Source organism: Podarcis erhardii (assembly GCF_964252035.2).
Source record: "Podarcis erhardii genome assembly, chromosome: 16".
Classification (NCBI taxonomy): Eukaryota; Metazoa; Chordata; class Lepidosauria; order Squamata; family Lacertidae; genus Podarcis; species Podarcis erhardii.
Genome location: NC_138514.1, coordinates 32,761,420 through 32,784,075, shown reverse-complemented (window position 1 = coordinate 32,784,075; position 22,656 = coordinate 32,761,420). Strand labels below are relative to the sequence as shown.

Below are 22,656 nucleotides of genomic sequence, written 5' to 3'. Positions count from 1 at the left end.
GAAGATCAAACGTATCCATTTTTAAGGAAATCAGCCCTGAGTGCTCACTGGAAGGACAGATCCTGAAGCTGAGGCTCCAATACTTTGGTCACCTCATGAGAAGAGAAGACTCCCTGTAAAAGACCCTGATGTTGGGAAAGATGGAGGGCACAAGGAAAAGGGGACGACAGAGGACGAGATGGTTGGACAGTGTTCTCAAAGCTACAAACATGAGTCTGACCAAACTGCGGGAGGCAGTGGAAGACAGGAGTGGCTGGCGTGCTCTGGTCCATGGGGTCATGAAGAGTCGGACACGACTAAATGACTAAACAACAACAACCCACAGCATTGAAATGACTCCATGATGGGCAACATAGTACTACCATCCAAAGTGGTCTTCCCCAGTTGCTGGAGGCACCCAGAAGTGGGTCTCCAAAGATTAGCTGTACTAGTAACCCTAACCCAAACATACTGATATTTAGGACACAGTTTCTTTTGGATTAAAACTGGAGGCATTTCTCTCTTACACACGGAAATACGTGTTTTCTCAGTCTGTTCCTAAAGGCCTGGGCAGCCCTCAGCTTGCTTGCAAATAGTAAGTTGCCTTAAGTAGTGTTGACACACGTCCGGATTTTGCCAGACGTATCCTGATTACTGCAGTCGGCAGCAGTGCCCAGGCGGAAATCAGGAGAAGTGTCTGGGAAAATCCAGATGTATGGCAGCCTATGTCGGCAGTGCTGTTTTTGCCGTTTCCCCATAAAGGTAGCACAAAAATGGCATTTTTGTGATTTTGCCCCAAAACAACTTCACTCCCCCACCAAAAAACCTCAACAACTGTTCTGTCCAGATTTTCACTGTCTGAAATATGGCTACTCTACCTTAAGCCAAGTTAGATCATTAGTCCATATAGTTCAATGCAGTCCACACCAGTGTTCTTCTATTTATTTATTTATTTATTTATTTTATTTGTCTGAAGATCACAGGGCAGTTTATAGAATAAAAATACAAAATGAGAACACAAAATACATAACCAAAAAAAGAGCCAACTCACCACCCCAACACATTTAAAAGGCCACAGATTGTTCAATCAGATTATAGAGGTACATATTTGCCTGGTGTCTAAAGACGCCTAAAGTGTCAGGTGAACCTCCCTGGGGAAAGTATTCCATATAAGGGGAACCACTGCAGAAAAGGCCACCCTCTGGGCTTCTTGTGGAGGAAACACACAAAGAAGGCCTCAGATGATGATAACAGGGTCAGGGCTGGTTCATATGGGGACAGGTGGTCCTTGAAATATTGCCTGAACCAACCAACTCCCTTCATCCCTAGTCAATTTAGCTAGCGATCATGGGTGATAGGAGTTGTAGGCCCTATCTGTGCTATATATTTAAAGCATGATAATATCACTTTAAACAGTCACAGCCTCCCCCAAGGAATCCTGGGAACTATAGTTTGTTAAGGGTGCTGAGAGCTGTTAGGAGACCCCTATCCCCCTCATGGAGGTACGATTCCCAGAGTGGCGTAACAACCAATCCCTCTTCCTAGGGAAGTCTGGGAATCTGTTTACGCAGAAGTAAGTTCTGCCAATTTGTAAGAATATGTAGGGTCTCAGCCTCAGTGTCAAATCAAAAGGTATTCAGGAATGCCAGCCAGCCTTTTCTTTCAAAGCATGGTGGGCAGATGTATCTCCCTGCAGAGCATAAAAATCCAAAACAAAAAACTGCTGAATTGGTTTCTTGGATGCCAAACCCAAAAGTCCTGCAAAAATCTAAACCCTGTCTGTCTCCTCTTTTTTAAAAATAAAAAATAGCTTCTCTGAGCAATTTGCTGCCTGCAGTGTCAAATCTCAGCTTCCTTCAGGCAAAAGATGTCAATTTCTCCCCGCCCCCCCAAAAAACCCAACAACGCTCACCCAAAAAAAACCCTTATAATTAAAAATTAAGCTGATTTATACCAGTTCACAACTGACTGAAATGAGCCTTAACACCCCACCACACACAAATCACCTCTCTAAATTAAGGTTAATAAACAACACCCTTCCAAAGTGTGAGTAATTAAAAAAAAAAAAAACCCACCCCTTCAAAGTAGGATTATCAACCTCCCCCCACCTCCACCACCCACCTTTGAAGCATATGATATCTCATTGCCTGACTGTCGTCGGCTGCTTCTTCCATGCTGGCTCAGGAATTATTATTTTTTTTAGCAAAAGGGGTTCCCTGGTTTAGATCTTGAACCAGACGGCACTCTGACAGAGAATGCTACTCTCCTTCCTCTGAAGCTGCAGCTTTTTCAGAAAGATCCCTCCCTGCATCACCCTCCTTTAAAATAAAAAAAATAAATAAATGAGCAAAGCTGCATTTTACTGGCTGCTTCGCATTTTTAACCTTTGTCCTTCTGCTTTTTCCTCTACATGCACAGCTCATCCACGCTCCTTCCCAGCGGTGGGCATTGTGTATACAGGGGAGAGCATTCACTGATTTACAAGGGAAAGAGAGAGAGAGAAACAGCTGATTAGGGACTGGAGGAGGGGAGAGAGGGAAAAGATATCAAGGTTATGTAATGGGGCTTATGCAGGGACGGGCAGAGAGGCTGGACAAGCGCTGTGACCATGGCAAGACCTGGAGACTCCTCCAGGAGAAAAGATTGTATAGCACTCCTCAAAACCCTCCTTCATAACTTGGTACCGGGCACAAAAAGAGTCTCCGGGAAGACAAAAGAAGATTCATCGCAGCAGAAACTTTAATGGATTGGAAGGACCCACTTTAAGCTCTGGCAGCCCATACAAAACAAAAAAAAACCTGCCACCATAAAGCTGGGTATCTTCAAAAGGTGCTGAAAGAATTAATATTATTAATAAGAATATGTAATATGCCATTGCTATAACAAGCAGAGGGCGCCAGGGTCAATCCCCGGCATCTGCAGGCAGGGCTGAGAGTGGCCTCTGCCTGAAAGCCTGGGATTGCCCTGCTCCAATTAACTAGAGATACTAGGGATTGAGCCTAGAGTCTTCTGCATGCAAAGCAGATGTTCTGCCACTGCGGTACGGCTTTTCTGCAAGCCATCTAAGGGAGAATTCGTACAGGCAGCAAACATTTTCCAAATGTCCAGCTGACGTGTGGTCATTGACATGTGGGCCATTTTGAACCCAGAAGAAGGCAGAACAGGGGAGGGGTGTAACAAGGCGGGGTGGGCGGGCTTATGCGCACTCCGCTGTCACTCAAAGGAGCCAGGAACTGAGCCCCCACGTAAAATGGTTGCTGCCTGTATTTATATTATTAGTGTTCATTCCTTCCTCTCTCCCTTTCTGAGGATTTTTATTTTGTTTCCCCTTTCTGGTTGTGAGCCTAAGAAGCTGCTTTATAAAGCTACCTACTCTGGCTGGCAGCAGTCCTTCAGGGTCTCAGGGTCCCATCACCCACTGCCTGATCCAGGACTAATTCTGGGCCCTTCTCCTGAAACAAGGGGCCATAGGAACATAGCAAGCAGCCTGAGACAGAATCAAACTATTGATTCCTCTAGCTCAATACTATACTAACTGTTAGTGACTCTCCAGGTTTCTAGACCAGAGTCCACCCTCAATATGCCCTTCTCCAGATCAGAACTAGGCACAGAAGCATCTGTCATACAATGAGTCAGACCCACTAGTCCATTTAGCTCAGCATCGTCTAAACCATGGGTAGGCAAACTAAGGCCCGGGGGCCGAATCCGGCCCAATCGCCTTCTAAATCCGGCCCGCGGATGGTCTGGGAATCAGCGTGTGTTTACATGAGTATAATGGTCCCTTTATTTAAAATACACCTCTGGGTTATTTGTGGGCCCTGCCTGATGTTTTTACATGAGTAGAATATGTGCTTTTATTTAAAATGCATCTCTGGGTTATTTGTGGGGCATAGGAATTCGTTCATCCCCCCCCCCCCAATATACTCCGGCCCATCACATGGTCTGAGGGACAGTGGACCGGCCCCCTGATAAAAAGTTTGCTGACCCCTGATCTAAACTGACAGGCAGCGGCTTTCCGGTTTTCAGGCAAGGGACATTTCCAGCCCGACCTGAAGATGCCGGAACCTCTCCCATCCGCTCTGTAGATGCATTTTAAATCAGTTGTGGTGTCTTAAGGACAAATACAGTTCAGCTGCTGGCACCCTTCCTAGGAAAACAGCACAGCAAAACACCAGTTACAAAACAACAACAACAACAACAACGCCCCAACAACATACCCAGAGCATGTGCTGAAGAAAATGTCGGGCAGGAAAACCAAAGGGCCTCAGTGCCTATTGGCCACACACAAGATTCAGAAACTGCAAAACACACAGCTACACAAGGATCACAAGGAGATGCAAGCTGTAAGCACCTCTCGTCCCTTTCTGGTCTCTAAATGGCCCAGGAAGGCTGTCTGTTCTAGAGACATACCTGACACACATCACAGAGAGGAGCCCCCGTCAATCTCAGCACAACGGCATGATGCTGGATGCTATCAGTGATGTAGCAATTTTTTATAGAACTCAGCAGTGCACTGCCTAGCTTATTTGCAATGCCAACTACAGGATGCGCCACACAGAAGCCAACAACAGGATTCTGCCACATAGAAGATGTTTTCAAACAACAACAACACACCACCCTTAAGTCCAGGTTTTGCGCTTTCCCCATCTAAGCAAAGGATGTCATGCCAACTTCAGCATCCTGCAAATCGAAAGAGCATCTGCACATTTGAAAATACCAACCCTGGAGCAAAAAGAGAAAATTAAGAAATACCAGCCCTCTCCCACGGAAGTGCTTAGGAAACAAGTGCTTGGGAAAACTATGGGACCCTCCAAACACCCTTTTTGTTGTGTATCCATTATGATTTGTGCTCATTATGGTATCAGGGTGGCTAAATGAGATCTTGCCATAAATACTGTTTGCAACTGCAAAGGTTTCCCAGCAGACAAGCTCTATCAAAGCTATGGAAAATTACGAGAAGGGGGTTAAGGGGAAACTTTGCCCAGGTTACCTGAAATTGCAACACCTAAAGGGCTGAGAAATGCCTGGCAGTGAGCTCAATATGGAGGCCAAATGGCCGAAATATTGGGAAATCTTGGAACAAGAGGGAGATAAATTGAAATTGCAGAGCTTTGAAAAACTAAAAGACAAAGTCCATTATCAAATAATGGAGGCATACAAATTGGACAAGAAAATTGGCTTCCAGGTGGAAAAATCAAAATTGGAAACAGAACTGTTAGATCCCAAAACTAAGATTCTGTCAAGAATGTATAACTTGCTGTTGAAATGGAACACTCAGGACGAAATGGTGAAATCTGCTATGATAAAATGGGCACAAGATGTGGGACACAACATTATGCTGGCTGACTGGGAACAGTTATAGACCACAGGTATGAAGTTTACGGCATGTAATGCCTTAAGAGAGAATATTATGAAAATGATATACAGGTGGTACATGACACCAGTCAAGCTCACAAAAATATATCATTTGCCCGATAATAAATGCTGGAAATGTAAAGAGACTGAAGGTACATTCTTTCACCTTTGGTGGACGTGCCCAAGGATTAAGGCTTTCTGGGAGATGATTTATAATGAAATGAAAAAGGTATTTAAATATACCTTCCTGAAGAAACCAGAGGCCTTTCTCCTGGGCATGGTCGGCCAATTGGTGTCAAAGAAGGATAGAACTTTTTTTATGTATGCCACAACAGCAGCAAGAATACTCATTGCGAAGTGTGATGGGATTATGAGCTACTTGTGCGTAAAAGTTCAGTCCCTCAGATCTTGGGCATGTTTCTCAAGACTCTGTGTACAGCGGAGCCCCTTAAGCATGACTCCCTTAATCGCTGGCAGAATCCGACAGTGGGCGTTTACGGAAACGACTCCAGCATAGAAGCTCCTTAACGGAAACGCGTCGTCTGGACTCTCGGCGCGACAGTTTCCGGCGAGGAGTGGGTGTACCTATAGGAGGTCCTGAAACTTCTCCACTGTTTTTGCTGGAAGATTCCTTGAGCCAGTCTGGCACCTCACTCTCTCTCTGATCTCCCACACTCCCCCTACTGGTGCCTTCCCCGGCCGCTGAGTCTCTCCTAGCTTCTGAGAGCCTCTCCACCACCTGCCTTTCCGATGGCAGTTCCCTGACACGAAGTATTGGAAGACACAAGATCTACCCATCTGGGAAGAATGGCAGATGAAGGTGACGGAATACATGGAACTGGCGGAAATGACTGGCAGAATCCGAGACCTGGGAGAAGAGTTGGTAGAAGAAGATTGGAAGAAATTTAAGGACTATTTACAGAAACATTGTAAAATTAAGGAATGTTAGAAGGATGCTGGAATGAAGTTATGTGGTTTTAGCAGTAATGTTATAAAGGAGTATTTAAAGATGGATTGTTAACAGGTGAGAATGTAAAGTTATAATATATTAAGATAAACTATTAGGATAAAAGCAAAAATGGAAAGGATTTGCTGAAATAATTAATTGAACTAGAATACAAAAAAGGGAGGTGCGAGGAGGTCAGGGAAACAAGTAAATGAAAGTTAAGATATGGAAAGGTTGATTTGTTTTTAATTGTTTTTTACCTTTTTGTGTTTTGTATTTTCCCCTTCTTTTTCTTTTCTTTTTTATTATTGTAACTTTTTTGAAATCTTAATAAATATTATTTTTAAAAAAAGAAGAGAGAAATGCCTGGCAGTGGATGGGATGGGTGGCTGTGTTTGGCTTGGCAGGGCACGAGCTAAGCAGGTCTGCACTAAGGGGAGAGGGCTTTGCCACCACTAAAAGCCAAAAGCAAACAAATTGAGAAAGAGGTGTTCAAGGCTGTATCCTGACTGCGCACAAAAAAAAGTGCTTTCAGTTCCACACTTTGGGCATGCCAGAGCCACGCATTTCAAGTAGCTCTTGGCTCCCCCTCATAACTTTCTGCCACTCAGCAGAACCGGCTCTCCACCTTGGAGAAGATCGGAAAGATGACACCGAGAAGCCCGAGAGTGGATGGGCTCGTGCAAAAGATCAGGTCTTGTTTTCGGGAATCTGGTTGGCTAAAAGATGCTGGGCAGAATGGGCCATTAGCCTGATCAAGCAGCCAGGCTCTTCCTGAGTTCTTAGGCAGAAACAGAGTTAAATAGCACATAAGATTATCCATGGCAGCGGGGGGGGGGGGGGCAAAGCAACGCCACAAGTGAAATACAAATATTCCTACAAGCCAAAAGAGAGGGAGTCGTCTCCTGGGCCTCAGTCAAAGAAGACTCTAAGAATTATTAATTTGACTTACGAGTTGTTTACTATCAAAAAAAGAGAGTCTCTTACCATAAGTCCAAAGATACAATATATCATATTTTTCCATGTATAACTCGACCCCATCTATAACAGCAGCAGGAGACTTTTTCAGGTGGTTCGCAATCTATCAGAACCACCTGTACCAACGGGGCCTGGTAGGGACCCCAAGATCTCCTGCAATGCTTTTGCAAAGTTTTTTGCAGATAAAATCGCTCAGATTCAGAAGGAGGTAGACTCCACCGTGGGAGCAGGGCCAGGGCGGGAGAGTGCTAGAGTTCTGTCTGGTCCTGTTACATGGGATCAATTCCAATCTGTTACCTCCGAGGATGTGGACAGGCTGCTTGGACGAGTGAAACCGACCACCTGTCTCCTTGATCCTTGCCCATCCTGGCTGATAAAAGCGAGCCGGGAAGGGCTGGGCGATGGGCTTTGCGGGGTGGTGAACGCTTCCCTCCATGAGGGAGCCTTCCCAGACCCGCTGAAAGAGGCGGTCATTAAACCGCTTCTTAAAAAAACATCTTTAGACCCGGCCAATTTGGCCAACTATCGCCCAGTCTCAAATCTGCCATTCTTGGGCAAGGTGATTGAGCGGGTGGTTGCTGAACAACTCCAAGCACGCCTGGAGGAAACGGACCATTTGGATCCCTTCCAATCGGGATTCAGGCCTCACCATGGGACTGAAACTGCCTTGGTCGCGCTGGTTGATGATCTCCGGCGGGCTAGGGACAAAGGTGAGAGCTGTTTCCTAGTTCTGCTGGATCTCTCAGCGGCCTTTGACACCATCGACCATAACATCCTTCTGGACCGTCTAGAGGGGCTGGGAGCTGGGGGCACTGTTATACAGTGGTTCCGCTCCTTCCTCCTGGGTCGTGTCCAGAAGGTGGTGGTGGGGGATGAATGTTCAGACCCCTGGGCTCTCACTTGTGGGGTGCCTCAGGGTTCTGTCCTCTCCCCCATGCTTTTTAATATCTATATGAAGCCGCTGGGAGAGATCATCAGGGGGTTTGGACTGGGTGTTCATCAGTATGCAGATGACACCCAGCTCTACCTCTCCTTTAAATCAGAACCAGTGAAGGCGGTGAAGGTCCTGTGTGAGTGCCTGGAGGCGGTTGGAGGTTGGATGGCGGCTAACAGATTGAGGTTGAATCCTGACAAGACAGAAGTACTGTTTTTGGGGGACAGGAGGCGGGCAGGTGTGGAGGATTCCCTGGTCCTGAATGGGGTAACTGTGCCCCTGAAGGACCAGGTGCGCAGCCTGGGAGTCATTTTGGACTCACAGCTGTCCATGGAGGCGCAGATTAACTCTGTGTCCAGGGCAGCTGTCTACCAGCTCCACCTGGTACGCAGGCTAAGACCCTACCTCCCCGCGGACTGTCTCGCCAGAGTGGTGCATGCTCTAGTTATCTCACGCTTGGACTACTGCAATGCGCTCTACGTGGGGCTACCTTTGAAGGTGACCCGGAAACTGCAATTAATCCAGAATGCGGCAGCTAGACTGGTGACTGGGAGTGGCCGCCGGGACCACATAACACCGGTTCTGAGAGATCTGCATTGGCTCCCAGTACGTTTCCGAGCACAATTCAAAGTGTTGGTGCTGACCTTTAAAGCCCTAAACGGCCTCGGTCCTGTATACCTGAAGGAGCGTCTCCACCCCCATCGTTCAGCCCGGACACTGAGATCCAGCGCCGAGGGCCTTCTGGCGGTTCCCTCATTGCGAGAAGTGAGGTTACAGGGAACCAGACAGAGGGCCTTCTCGGTAGTGGCGCCCGCCCTGTGGAACGCCCTCCCATCAGATGTCAAAGAGATAAAGAATTACCTGACGTTCAGAAGACATCTTAAGGCAGCCCTGTTCAGGGATGTTTTTAATATGTAATGCTGTATTGTTTTTAATACTGATTGGGAGCCGCCCAGAGTGGCTGGGGAAACTCAGCCAGATGGGCGGGGTATAAATAATAAATTATTATTATTATTATTATTATATTATAACACAACCCCTATTTTGGGGGACTCAAATTTATGAAAACAGAGGAAGATGACCCCGTGTATAAGATGACCCCTGTTTTTTAACATTATTTTAGAGTAAAAAAACCTAGTCTTATACACGTAAAAGTAAGGTAAACCTAGGAACAATAAGTTGTAATATAAACTATTACCGTACATTATCTGGCAGATGACCATCTCTCAATCCCTCTTTTATGGATTAACAATTGCAGTAAGACAGAAGAGTGTGAAAAGAGAAAGGATTCAATGCTTTTTGTACCTCATATGATTAGGCAAGCTGTCTTGGACACTGGAAGGACCGAGGTCAGAAAGGGAGTCTGAGCTGACGGAGACGGGAGACAAGGACTGCTCTTTGTCCTCCAACAAGTCGATTTTCACCAAGGAGCTCGTCTCATCCTCAGAGTTATCCTCCGACACGGAGCCAATGATGAAGCGAGAGTGCACACTTAGCTCCAGGGGCTTGTCCTCCGGCAAGGGATCGCCCATCGTGCCTCCAAAGTAGGTTTGCACCACTAAGAGTGAAGGGGGAAGAAAAACAATCTGAGCTTTTTGCAGATTTACCTTGACACCAGCCATAGCAAAAACTGGGAGAGCCTTTAAAAGAATGCTCTACAGATTGCTTCTAATTGGTCACATAAACTACAACCTTCAAATGCTTTGATTAAGAATAAGCTAACCATCAGCCACTTATTCTAGCAGCACTTGGAACTGTATCTCCCCCCAATTCACCAGTTGCCCCTATGAAAGTGGAATTCTGCAATATATACAAATCATTACACATATGTATATTCAGTCATTTTGCAGGATTTATAATTTTATTCAGCTTTTAATAGGTACCGTATATTTCGCTCTATAAGATGCACTTTTCCCCTCCAAAACAGTAAGGGAAAATGTGTGTGTGTCTTATGGAGCGAAAGCAGGCTGCGTGGCTAAGCCAGAAGCCAGAACAGGGAGAGGGAGCGCTGCGCAGCACTCCGTCTCGCTGTTCTAGCTTCTGGCTTAGCTGTGCAAAGCCTTCGGAGGGCAGCGGAATGAAGGCACCCCGCTGCCCTCCGGAGGCTTTGTACAGGTACGCCCGAAGCTAGAGCGCAGTGCTCCCTCTACCTATTCTGGCTTTTGGATAGCCCCGCGAAGCCTCCGCAGGGCATGGGGATGAAGGCTCCCCATGCCCTGCGGAGGCTTCGTGCAAAGCTAGACCAGCTAGAGCTGCACAGCGCTCCCTCTAGCTATTCTGGCTTTTGGATAGCCCCCGCGAAGCCTCCGTAGGGCAGCGGGACGAAGGCTCCCCGCTGCGCTGCAGAGGCTTCGCACGGCTCTTGTGGGAAGTGGGGGGAAAGGACAGAGCGCACGGCTCTGTCCCTTCCCCCCACCTCCCAGAAAAGCCCCCAAGAACCGCGCTCCCTTTAAAGAGCATGCGGTTCTTGCGGGAGATGGGGGAAGGTACAGAGGGCAGCTTACCCGCACGCAGCCTCTTCTAGGCAGGGGGAGACTTCATCCCACTGCCCAGGAGAGGCTTCAGCGGCTATCCCAGAAGCCAGAACAGCAAGAGGCTATCCCAGAAGCCAGATCCCTCTTGCTGTTCTGGCTTCTGGGATTCAGAATTTTTTTTTTCTTGTTTCCTCCCCCCCAAACTAGGTGCGTCTTATCGTCTGGTGCGTCCTACAGAGCGAAAAATACGGTAACCACTCATAAACTAAGGACAGTGCCTCCAAAGTTATGATAAAGTCATGTTAATGACATAAAATATAAAACTACCATTGTTGCCCGGTCTAATTTCTCAGTTCCTTTTCAGAGCATTCCATTGACACAGCAGAGAGTTTCACAGATACTGTCTCACTGGACTCAAATATCCAGTCATTTTGATATTAAGAGTTCCACAAAGCTTGCCTATCTTGCTGGTGTTGTGTCCAGGGTTTCTACTCCTTCATTTATATACATATATAAAGTCAAACCAAGTCAATACAGAAGCGCCATTCCAGAATACTGTACATTACACAACAATTCGACTAACTGTTACACAGATTCTGCAAAATAAAAATTTAAAAAATTGCCTGATCTATACAACTTGTGGAAGTCCTCTTTATATACATGGAAGAGGGATTAAGGTTGCTTTCTCCTGCTCCAGAGGCTAGGACTCAAACTAATGGATTCAAGTTAAAAGAAAGGAGATTTAGACTAAACATCAGGAAGAGCTCTTTGATGGGAAGAGTTGTTTGACAGTGGAATGGACTCTTTTGGGAGCTGATGGAATCTTCTTCATTGGATATTTTAAAGCAGAGGTTGGGTGGCCATCTGTCATGAATGATTTAGTTGAGATTCCTACATTGCAGGGGGTTGGACTAGGTGATCCTCAGGATCCCTTCAACTCTACAATTCTATGGTTATACACACACACACACACACACACACACACACACACAAATTACAGAATTTGTGATGTCCTAGGTACAGAATTTTGGTCATCTTGGCTTTTTAAAAACCAGGGTTGTACAACGCAGTCCTGACAAAGTGCATCCATAATTCAAAAATAATAACAATAATTATAATTTTCTTATTTGTACCCCACACATTTGACTGGGTTGCCCTAGCCACTCTTGGCGACTTCCGACAGATATAAAAACATTACATATTAAAAAGCTTCCCTATCCAAGTAACAGCAGCAAATAAAAGCAGGCGCTGACCTCTTGTGATCCTTGTTATTTGGTTCGTTATCCACTGCCAGAAGGAACTGAAAAGGAAGAGACACACAGAGAGAGGACAGGAAAATTAGAAGCAGCAGGAAGTCAGTGTGGAAGAACAGGAATGCACGGTGAAATCAAGAGCCTTTGCCAAAACAAAAAGCGACTGCAAAAATTAGGCTAAGATCACAAATGTCTCCATAGGCATTGACAGCTTGGAGGGAGGGAATCTGCTTTGCAGACAAAAGGTCCCAGGTTCAATCCCCAGCATTTGCAGGTCAGACTGTGGAAGTCCTCGGCCTAAAACACTGGAGAGTTGCTGTGATTCGGAGGAGAGCAAAACTGGGCCAAGTGGGCAAAAACAGACTGATCTGGATCCTATATATTCTGCCTGGCCTTTGGTTTGGACTCAGTCTGACCCTTCTGTTTCCCTCCCCTTACGGTTTTGATCTATGGGCTACTTTTAAAATGAGGCTGCATTTTAAATTGCATTTTAACCTGTATTTTAAATTGGTTTTTTCTATTATGTTTTTATTGTAATTTTACTGGTGTTAGCCGCCCTGAGGCTGGCTCTGGCTGGGGAGGGCGGGGTATAAATTTATTATTATTATTATTATTATTGGAGGAGGGAACGCAACACAGTGCTGCAGCATTTGCTTTGCACAAGAAGGTTCTTAGGTGTGAACTCTGGCATCGCTGGTTAAAATGATTCAGTACCAGGTAATGGGGAAAGACCTGGATCACAAGTGGCAAAGCTGTGCCTTGTGGGCTTCCCAGCAGCAGCAGCTGACTCACAGGACTGCTGTGAGGATAAGCTGTGAAATGGAAGAATCATGGAGCAGCAGCTCAGAGAAGGGCTTTCCGTGTGGTGGCCCCTGTTCTGCGGAACAGCATCTCTTTTGGGATGTGGCTGGAGCCCACTACAGTGTACCTCTGGTTACGTACTTAATTCGTTCCGGAGGACCGTTCTTAACCTGAAACTGTTCTTAACCTGAAGCACCACTTTAGCTAATGGGGCCTCCTGCTGCTGCCGTGCCACCGCCACACGATTTCTGTTCTCATCCTAAAGCAAAGTTCTTAACCCGAGGTACTATTTCTGGGTTAGCGGAGTCTGTAACCTGAAGCGTATGTAACCTGAAGCGTATGTAACCCCAGGTACCACTGTATCTGCACTTTCCATAACATTGTTTTTAGATTAATATGCTTCTGTGTTATCCCTAGCTACTCTTTTACCATTTTTGTCTGTATTGCATACATCACCTCAAGATGCGTGTGGAAGGCAATTAATAAATAATTATTAACAGTGGTAATAATAATTGATATTAATTAAAATTCTTAATAGTAATGAATAATAGTGAGCTGCTGGGAGGAAAGGTAGTGGCAATGAGTAAGCAGCTCCCTGGAGGAAAAGAACATACAAAAATTTAAAGAACCTTACTCCTCCTCATCCAGGTAGTAACACTTCCTTTTCACAACTGTACGAGTGCAAATCCACAGATGAGCCAAGAGCTACAACAAGCACCAACATGTGCCTGTTGCCCAGCCGTGCCAGCAGAGCCTCCATCCTACACATGTTGCAGCCATACTCCGCCCACTTGTCAGCCATTGCGAGACACAAACCCACACCCAGAAAGGCCTCCTGATCCCACTCTGGGTCACCCGCACGGCTCTGCTAAAGCCCTAAGCCGGGCTCCCACCCAAGGTCTTTCCCAAGACTTGCTTCCACAGTCCTATGAAGAGATCAGGTTTAGAATGCTTAAGCCAAGAGTGAGAGAACCTCAGGCCCTCGGCACCTCTCTATCTGGCCCTTGGGGTTTTCCCCAGATCACACCCTTCAGTGGCCCTGCTTGGCACCCAGAGTGTTTTTGCCTAGCTGGGATGGGTCTTTAAACTGGATGATTTATAGAGAGTGGGGTGTAATTATGGGGGGGGTTAGAAAGGTAATTTTTACTGTGCCCGCTTTTACCTCTGGCATGTCCCCACCCCCAGGATTCTATGAGAGCACAGAGTGTAATACTGAGCAAAGAATTCAGCTGCCCAAGAATCTCAACTTACCAAATAAATAAATAAATGCAAGAAAGCTTCTAATCTTCATGGCTGCAAAGATGTTCTGCTACAAGTAGAACAGTAGCTCTGTGAGGGGAACAGGGGTCTCCTCACAGATTTCAAGACCCTTAAAAATTTACAGTTCCCATGATTCTTTGGTGGAAGCCATGATGTAATGATGATACAGTGGTACCTCGGGTTACATACGCTTCAGGTTACAGACTCCGCTAACCCAGAAATAGTACCTCAGGTTAAGAACTTTGCTTCAGGATGAGAACAGAAATTGTGCGGCGGCAGCTAGAGGCCCCATTAGCTAAAGTGGTGCTTCGGTTAAGAACAGTTTCAGGTTAAGAAAGGACCTCCGGAACGAATTAAGTACTTAACCCGAGGTACCACTGTGCTAAAGTAGTAGCGTATTGCTTTAATTGTATAGCACGGATGTGGACTGTGTCTCAAACTGCAATATATCATCATCTTTTGAGGCCCTTCTTCGTGTGCCTCCTCCATGAGAGGTCCAGAGGGTGCCAACACAAGAACGTGCCTTTTCGGCAGTAGCTCCCCATTGGTGGAATACTCTCCCAAGGGAGGTTCAGCTGGCACCTTCGTTATACAGTGGTACCTCTGGTTAAGAACTTAATTCGTTCCGGAGGTCCATTCTTAACCTGAAACTGTTCTTAACCTGAGGTTCCACTTTAGCTAATGGGGCCTCCCGCTGCTGCCGCTGCACATTTTCTGTTCTCATCCTGAAGCAAAGTTCTTAACCCTATTTCTGGGTTAGCGGAGTCTGAACCTGAAGCGTCTGTAACCCGAGGTACCACTGTACACCTTTAGGTGCCAGGCAAAAATGTTCTTCTTTAACCAGGCTTTTGTCTGATTGACATCCCTTTAAAAATGTGTTGGAGAGGGGGAGTATCGGGTTGTTTTTGTTTTTATTTTTACTATGTATTTTGTGTTTTTATATGATGGTTTTATGCTGTAACCGTCCTGAGACCTGCAGGTATAAGGGCGGTATACAAGATGTCATAAATAGAAATAAGCCTACAGGCACACCCCAGTCTTCACATCCCTTCAAGCAGGTATGATGCACAAAAGAGAAACTCCATACGGCAGATTGTGACGCTTTAGGATTATTTTATTACCATGCTGATGGCTGCCCTATGTGGGTTGTCCTCCAAAGCTGGAAATATTTTGGACAAACTGAGCAAGACCAACGCAAATCCCTCAGCCCTCTATTTAATCATGTGTGGGTTTTTTAATCAGTGAGTGAAATATCAAGGCACACATCCAACCTGTTTAACCCCACATCCCAACTAAAGGATTGCACAGGCTAACGGGGATTACAACACTGTGACAGAGCCAATATCACAACACCCATATTATTGACTTTAAGAACTGCAACAAAGTATTTCGCCTCCCTGCACCCACCCACTGAAGTACTTTTAATCTTTTCCCTCCCTTGGCTCAGAGCAAACCACCCATCCTAGAGTCACACGACAAGGAGAAACTCACACAATGCTCTGGAAAGCCAGCCTTCCCCAACATGGCGCCCTCTGTCTCTTTTGGAGTACAATTCTCATGAGCCAGCACAGGGCAACAGGCTGAGGGAAGGCTCTGTTAGTCCAAAAACAACTGGAGGGGCACATCTCCCCCACTCCTGAGTTAAATCCTCCTTTGCAGGGAAGTGGCAACCTATCAGGGTCAACTAGGGATGCTAAAGCCTGTGTACATGTGCCATCTTGCATCATAATCCAGAAAGCATGTGCAATGTGTGCCTTGCAAGTCATTTGGATGGAAATCAAGGCAGTCAAGAGTGTCCCTTTGCAAAAGCAGTGATTGGCCAACCCTGCAAAGGGACTAGTGGGTGGAGATTTAAATGTCTAGTTCAATGCTCAGATAAGATTGGAGTTTCCGCTGCACCATTAGGTCCAGTCATGGACAACTCTGGGGTTGAGGCACTCATCTCGCTTTATTGGCCAAGGGAGCCGGCGTACAGCTTCCAGGTCATGTGGCCAGCATGACAAAGCCGCTTCTGGCGAACCAGAGCAGCGCATGGAAACGCCGTTTACCTTCCTGCCGGAGCGGTGCTAGGTTGGCAGGAGCTGGGACCGAGCAATGGGAGCTCACCCTGTCGCGAGGATTCGAACCGCCGACCTTCCAATCTGCAAGCCCTAGGCTCTGTGGTTTAACCCACAGCGCCACCCGAGAAAAGGAGGTTGAAAGAGAGCCAAGGTTTTAGGGCATCAGGTAAAACCACCACTGTGAGAAGGGTCTCAGCTCAGCAGTAGGACATCTGTTTTGCATGCAAAAGATTCCAGGTTCCTAGTCTGAGATCTTAGGGCAGGCTTCCTCAACCTCGGCCCTCCAAATGTTTTGAGGCTACAATTCCCATCATCCCTGACCACTGGTCCTGCTAGCTAGGGATCATGGGAGTTGTAGGCCAAAAACATCTGGAGGCCCGAGGTTGAGGAAGCCTGTCTTAGAGAGATGTTGCCACTCAGTGTAGACAATACTGAGCTACGTAGTCCAATGATCTAACTCTGCAAAAGGCAGCTTGCTCTGCTTCTATGAGAGGCCTTGGGGCTCAGTTTAGGAAGACTGGCTGGCTGGCACGCCAAGCAGAAGCACACCACAAACTGAAACGTTTTGTTGCTGTTCCCACTTGTTGCTATTCAATACAACATTTATTGCTAACTTTTAATGATGAATAACACTTTGTGTAGCTGAAGCAGGCTCAGCTGCTTGATAAGTTTATGCTGCAGTAAATTGCTTAGTCTGCTGCAGCAAGAACAGCCAAGAGTCTTGTGACACTATAAAGGCTTAACATTGCTACCTCTCTGGATTACCTGTGGGTTCTTCCAGAAGAATGAAACTGTTCTTTGGAGACTTTAGAACTGCAGGACGTTTGTAGAAAGGAAGGAGCCAGTGACATAGATCAGTAGTTGACCTAACAACAATTATTAGAAAATTCTATGACCTTTCTCTTTTTTCTTTAAGTGTCAACATGCTTAACTCTAAACAAAACAAATTCCTTCCAGTAGCACCTTAAAGACCAACTAAGTCAGTTCTTGGTATGAGCTTTCGTGTGCATGCACACTTATTCAGATACACAGAAGTGTGCATGCACACGAAAGCTCATACCAAGAACTGACTTAGTTGGTCTTTAAGGTGCTACTGGAAGGAATTTGTTTTGTTTTGACTATGGCAGACCAACACGGCTACCTATCTGTATGCTTAACTCTGTTCAACTCCTCTAAGTTCAGGCTTTGATACTCACAGTTCTATTACGGATATGGTGACCAGGAACCCGGCGAATATTGGAGGTCACGGCTGGGGTGAGATCTGAATCTAAGACTTCCTGGCTCATAGCTCAAACGCTTAACCCACAAAATATCCCAAGAGATGGTGGCTTTCTTAAGACTAACCCAGCAAGTTCACAGCTGAACTAGGCAAGGTCCACAGGGCTTCCTTACCCAAATCCAATAGCCCATTTGCTAACATCTACTAGATCTCACAGGCTGAAAATTACAAAAGGGTAGATTTTGGGTTGAACATTACGAGCTGTATCTTGAAGATAAGAGCAGCTAAGCAGGGGGAGTGGGCTCTCTCCCTTCCTTGTTGCCTTCAAGGAGAGGCCATACAACCTCGAATCTGGATTTCCTTTCCTAACTGGGTTAGATTAGGAATCTGCCAAATCTATTATTTGAATCTATTGTGCGTCTGGGCCACTAGTCTTCAGGATGCAGGTCAGGACCATAGCTGTCAACTTTCAGATTTGAAAATAAGGGATCAGCAGCCTCACCTGTCCTGGGGACAGTCTACAGGATATCTAACAATCCGGGATAGCAGCAGGAAACGGCGCTGGAATAAGGGAATTTCCCACAAAAAAAGGGAAGGTTGACAGCTATGGTCAGGACCCACTCTCAAGTGTTGCAAGAGAAGAACTATTTTTCATGAAAATATACAGCATCCAAAATTTGTGATACAGGGCCCCCCTGTCCAGCAAAATGCATGCTTACACTAAAGATGAGTCCCAAGTCTGAAAGCATATAAGGCAACTGTTCTAGCAGGCTTGAGATTTTAATCATGGGGACCAGCAGAAAACCCCAAACCTATTTAATCATTTTAAACACAGTAGGGATTACCTGACCTCAGGGCAGACCTTAATAAAAATAGCCAAAGGGGTGGGGGGAGAGGTGGTCATTTCAAGCAAATTCACATGGAATATATGTACCCTGCAATCTTGTTCAGTGGGCAGATGCAGACTCCAGCCAGTCTGTCGCCATCATCACCATAGCCACACCGTTGTGCACCTACTCTGAACTTATTCTTATCATCATCATCATCCTCATTAATTTATTATTATTATTATTATTATTATTATTATTATTATTATTATTATACCAGCATTTAAAGCCCTCAACAAGTTAGACCCCAAATACACACAACTCCAAACTTATGTTGAGGTTACATTCCAAGGCACCACACGTTTAAGTGAAATCGTGTATATTTGAAACCCATTGAAAAAGTCTGCAAACAACCCATCCTCGTTCCACCTTTTGTGAGTTTTTGACACATTATTGGATCACTTTTGTGTTCGATGCGATGTGCACGCATGTGGTCACAGACATCTCATGGGCACCTAAAACGGTGGCTGCCTGTATCTGAAAGAACATATCCTGCACTACAGACCCCTGCAGATGTTAAGACAGCTAGAGGGGGGGGGCTATTGGTATACAGGGGCTTGGAAGATGGCTTTCTCTGTGGGGGCTTCTAAGTTGTGGAATTATTATTATTTTGATTTCTTAGAAGGTCCCAGGATAGGTTACAACAATAATATCTGTTTTTAAGAAATACAATCAGAAGATGGGTGGCGGGGGGATATTTTTCCTTAAAAATCTCTCTCCAGTATCAAATGCCAGAGTTACAAAAGGAGTGGGGAACATCTTGGGGAAGGGCAATAGCCAGCGTTAGAAATTCGCCAGGTACCAAGTGCATTTTGCACCTGGCTCTTGGGCACTTGGAACCAAGCGAATGTGCCCAGGTGCCCAGATGGCACCTGACGTCTCCACCATCTGGAGGTGCATGCAAGATCCTTGGATCTTAACTATTTTCACACACTAGCAACATATCCTGTAGAATTCTGTTATACTTTATCTGCACAATCAGAATGAATTTCAGGAACCAAAAGGTTGTATTGAAAATAAGACTTTGGAGCCATCTGACCCCAAAATGGCAACTAGGCATTCTGTTTTGGTGACTGTAACCTTGTTTTAAAGAGCCATTTGGCACCTAGCTTATATATCTAAATTTCTAACACTGGCCATAGCTCAGTGGATACAGTGTGTGCTTTGCACACAAAGGTCCCAGGTTCAATCCCTGGCATCTCCAGGATGAACTGGGAATGCCCTGCATCTAAAACCATGAAGAACCTCTGCTAGTCAGTGTACACTAAGATAGGAAGCTCAGACAATTTGCTATGTTCCTATCGGTGGCCTTCCAAATCATCCCTGACTGCTGGCCACGCTGTTTGGAGCTGATGGGAGTTGGGAGTCCACCAACATCTGGAAGAACAAAGGTTCCCCATCCCTGCTTAGAATAAACTGGAGATTTACTGCTTACAATAAATATATTGTGCTATCATCACAGTCCTCCTCCTTGCCCTAGTGGTTTCCTGCACTGGGAAATAATTCTTGTTGCTCCCTTCATTAGGGATCCCATCCGCATTCCACGGGGGAGGGGGGGATCTTATTTCCTCTCCCCTTCCACTCAATCCTCAGGGAGTAGCAATCTCCCTGAGAATTTTTAAAGCAGAACTGCTTAGGCGCCAGAGACCAAATCCTGGCAGACTGCTGTGTATGTGGCTGTGCACACACCATACATTTAAAGCATATCACACCCCACACAAAGTATCCTAGGTACTCTAGTTTGTTAAGGGTGCTGGGCACTGTAGCTCTGTGAGGGTTACACCACAGTTCTCAGGGTCTGGGGAGGGGGCATAGCTGTCAACTTTTCCCTTTTCTTGCGAGGAATCCTATTCGGAATAAGGGAATTTCCCTTTAAAAAAGGGAAACGTTGACAGCTATGGGAGGGGGGTGAATGTGTACAGGGGAAATACTCAGGCACAGGCTGTGATTAAAAAGCACTTTCTCCTATCTCCTCGTTCATCAGGGAGCCGTCCTCCCCCCCTCAAGATCTAGACCCCAAAACACCCCCAATACAGAGGACACACATGCAACAGTGACCCACTTCCTTGTGCACTCAAACCACGCAAGATGGACTAGGGCTTGAAACAAGGAGGAGACGGGGATGGTGCTGGGAAGGGAAAGAAAGAAACCAGGGTCTGACCTCCCGTTTCTTTCATTGTAAGGCTACCATGGCTGCACACTGGTACCCGACACCCAAAAGGGCTGCTGCCCACGTGGTGCTCACCTCCAGGTGCTCTCTGCGGAGAAAGGAGGGATGCCCCCGAAGCCTCCAGGCCCGGCGCAGCAGGCTGGCGGCGCTGCTCGTCCTGTTGCTGGTGCAGAAGAGATGGTTGGCAGGCACTCTCCCATTCAGGGCGAGAGTCTGCGTGGTGCCTGTGCGTGTAACACACCAGCCTAAAGCTCCTCCTCCTTCCCACTCAATGCCGGAGTCCCTCCCATCTCTTTGAAAGGAAGAGGGGGAGAGGGGGGAAAAGGATAATAATTTAAAACTCCTCCTTTATCCCCCCCCCCTTCCTCCACTCCTTATTTTATTCTGATTTTTTTTCTCTCGTCTGCTGAAAGCAACATCAGCCACCGGAGTGGTGTGATGGGAAGCCGGTTACTCCAGATCAATCACCTTTGACCCTCCATCCATCAGCCACTCGCTTGCCACCCACTTTCCCAGCCTCCGCGTCCCCTTGCAGCAGCAGCAGCAAGCAAAAGCAAGCAAACGCGCCGCGCTCATTGGCCGCCCGCGCTCACACCAAGCCGTGGGGTGTCACCAATCAGAGACGCCCCGGGAGGAGTGGCCAATGAGGAGATGGCTGTGGCCTGAGCGGCCCTGGGAGCCCTCTCGTTGGCTCCCGGGACTCAGGTGGGAGGAGCCAGGAGCTTCGCAATTCCCATACTGTTACAGCAGCAGTTTCATAATAGACCGCTGGGCAGAGCGCGCGAGTTAACCCGCTGCAAACTGCAAGGGAGGCGATGCGCAGAGATTAATAAAGCAAGAGGAGGCAGACAACGGGGTGCCCCACCCTGGATGTGTGATTCTAGTTTACTTTGCTGGACTACAACTCCCATCAGCCCCAGCCAGCATAGCCAGTGGTCACTGGGAGTTGTAGTTCAGCAACGTCTGGAGAGCACCACGTTGGCTGCGGCTGCTGGAACAGAGCATCCACTTACCCACCCAGAATTTGGGGGAATGGTTAGAGCCCACATGATCATCCCATACAGTGGTACCTCGGGTTAAGTACTTAATTCGTTCCGGAGGTCCGTTCTTAACCTGAAACTGTTCTTAACCTGAAGCACCACTTTAGCTAATGGGGCCTCCTGCTGCCGCCGCGCTGCCGGAGCACGATTTCTAATCCTGAAGCAAAGTTCTTAACCCGAGGTACTATTTCTGGGTTAGCGGAGTCTGTAACCTGAAGCGTATGTAACCCGAGGTAACACTATATATGTGTGGAAGAGCCTTGCAGGATATCTGTAGCCTTCCTGGTATCATTTAGTTACTTAACATTGCAATTATTCTCCACCTTTTCTCCAAAGTGGTGCATCCTCACGACAACCCTGTGAGGTAGGTTAGGATGAGAGGCTGTGAGCAGCCTACAGTCACCCGGCAGGGCTCATGGCTAAGAGGGATTTGGACCCTGGGCCTCACTGGACTCCAACTCCCTTCATCCATGACTACGCTGGTTGCTGTGGCTGATGGGAGTCGGAGTCTGAACAACACCTGGAGAGGCCACAGGTTTCCGATCCTTGATGTACATGGTAAGTGACTACCCAATGCATTATCATTTTAACCAAAGTGTGGGGACCCTTGGGCTCTCCAGATGCACTCAGTGTACAACTTCCCTCATCCCTGAGTGTTGGCCAGGCTGGCTGGGACTGATGTTCTTGCCCAGCCCAGGAGGACCGCAGGACCCTCCAATTCCTGCACTGCCACATGGAGAAAGGATGTGCATAGCCGCTGAAGCATGGAGGAAGAGGTTTTGCTTTGGAAGTAGCTGCAGGTTGAAAAGGGCAAGGTTGTTCTGTATTTGGTTTAAGGGGTGTGTGTCATGTTACGGCCAGAATAGATTACCCCCACAAGAAGGGCATGATGACCTGTGGTTTGTCCTTAGGCTGGGCAATAGCCCAGTAAACCGAGCCAATTAATATTACATAAAGCCTTCCATTAATTTCTCAGGTAATTAAGGAACATAGGAACCTGCCTTATATCAAAGCAGGTCTCTGGTCCCTCTACCCCAGTCTTGTCTGCACCAACCGGCAGCAGCTCTCCATGGTTTCAGACAGGGATCTTTGCCAGTCCTAGCTGGAGATACTAGGGATTAAATCTAGGGCCTTCTGCATTCACACCAAATGCTCTGCCCCTAAGCTATGACCCTCCCATAAGCCAGTTTATGATGAATTTAAGGTTCATTCACACCCACACCATAACATTTAAAGCACATTTATAGCAGTTTAACAGTCATAGCTTCCCACAAAGAAACCTTGGAGCTGTAGTTCACCC

At 46.7% G+C, this 22,656-nt stretch overlaps 1 protein-coding gene across 6 annotated transcripts in view; it reads right to left on the bottom strand.

The window, feature by feature from the left end:
* The window catches only part of ACACA (acetyl-CoA carboxylase alpha), a 198,250-nt gene extending 177,411 nt beyond the window's left edge, over nucleotides 1-20,839 (bottom strand). For 3 of the 6 annotated variants that reach the window (XM_081844035.1, XM_081844037.1, XM_081844036.1), the window contains exons 1-3: nucleotides 20,392-20,838; nucleotides 11,920-11,966; nucleotides 9,498-9,750 (exon numbers count right to left, since the gene is read on the bottom strand). In XM_081844035.1, coding sequence (XP_081700161.1) covers nucleotides 9,498-9,750; nucleotides 11,920-11,966; nucleotides 20,392-20,516 — 425 coding nt within the window. In that variant the 5' untranslated portion in view covers nucleotides 20,517-20,838. Of the gene's footprint in view, nucleotides 1-2,100; nucleotides 2,251-9,497; nucleotides 9,751-11,919; nucleotides 11,967-20,391 lie in introns of those variants that run through there. The other 3 variants (XM_081844038.1, XM_081844039.1, XM_081844040.1) reach the window with 3 other exon arrangements.
* Nucleotides 20,840-22,656: the final 1,817 nt, after the last annotated feature.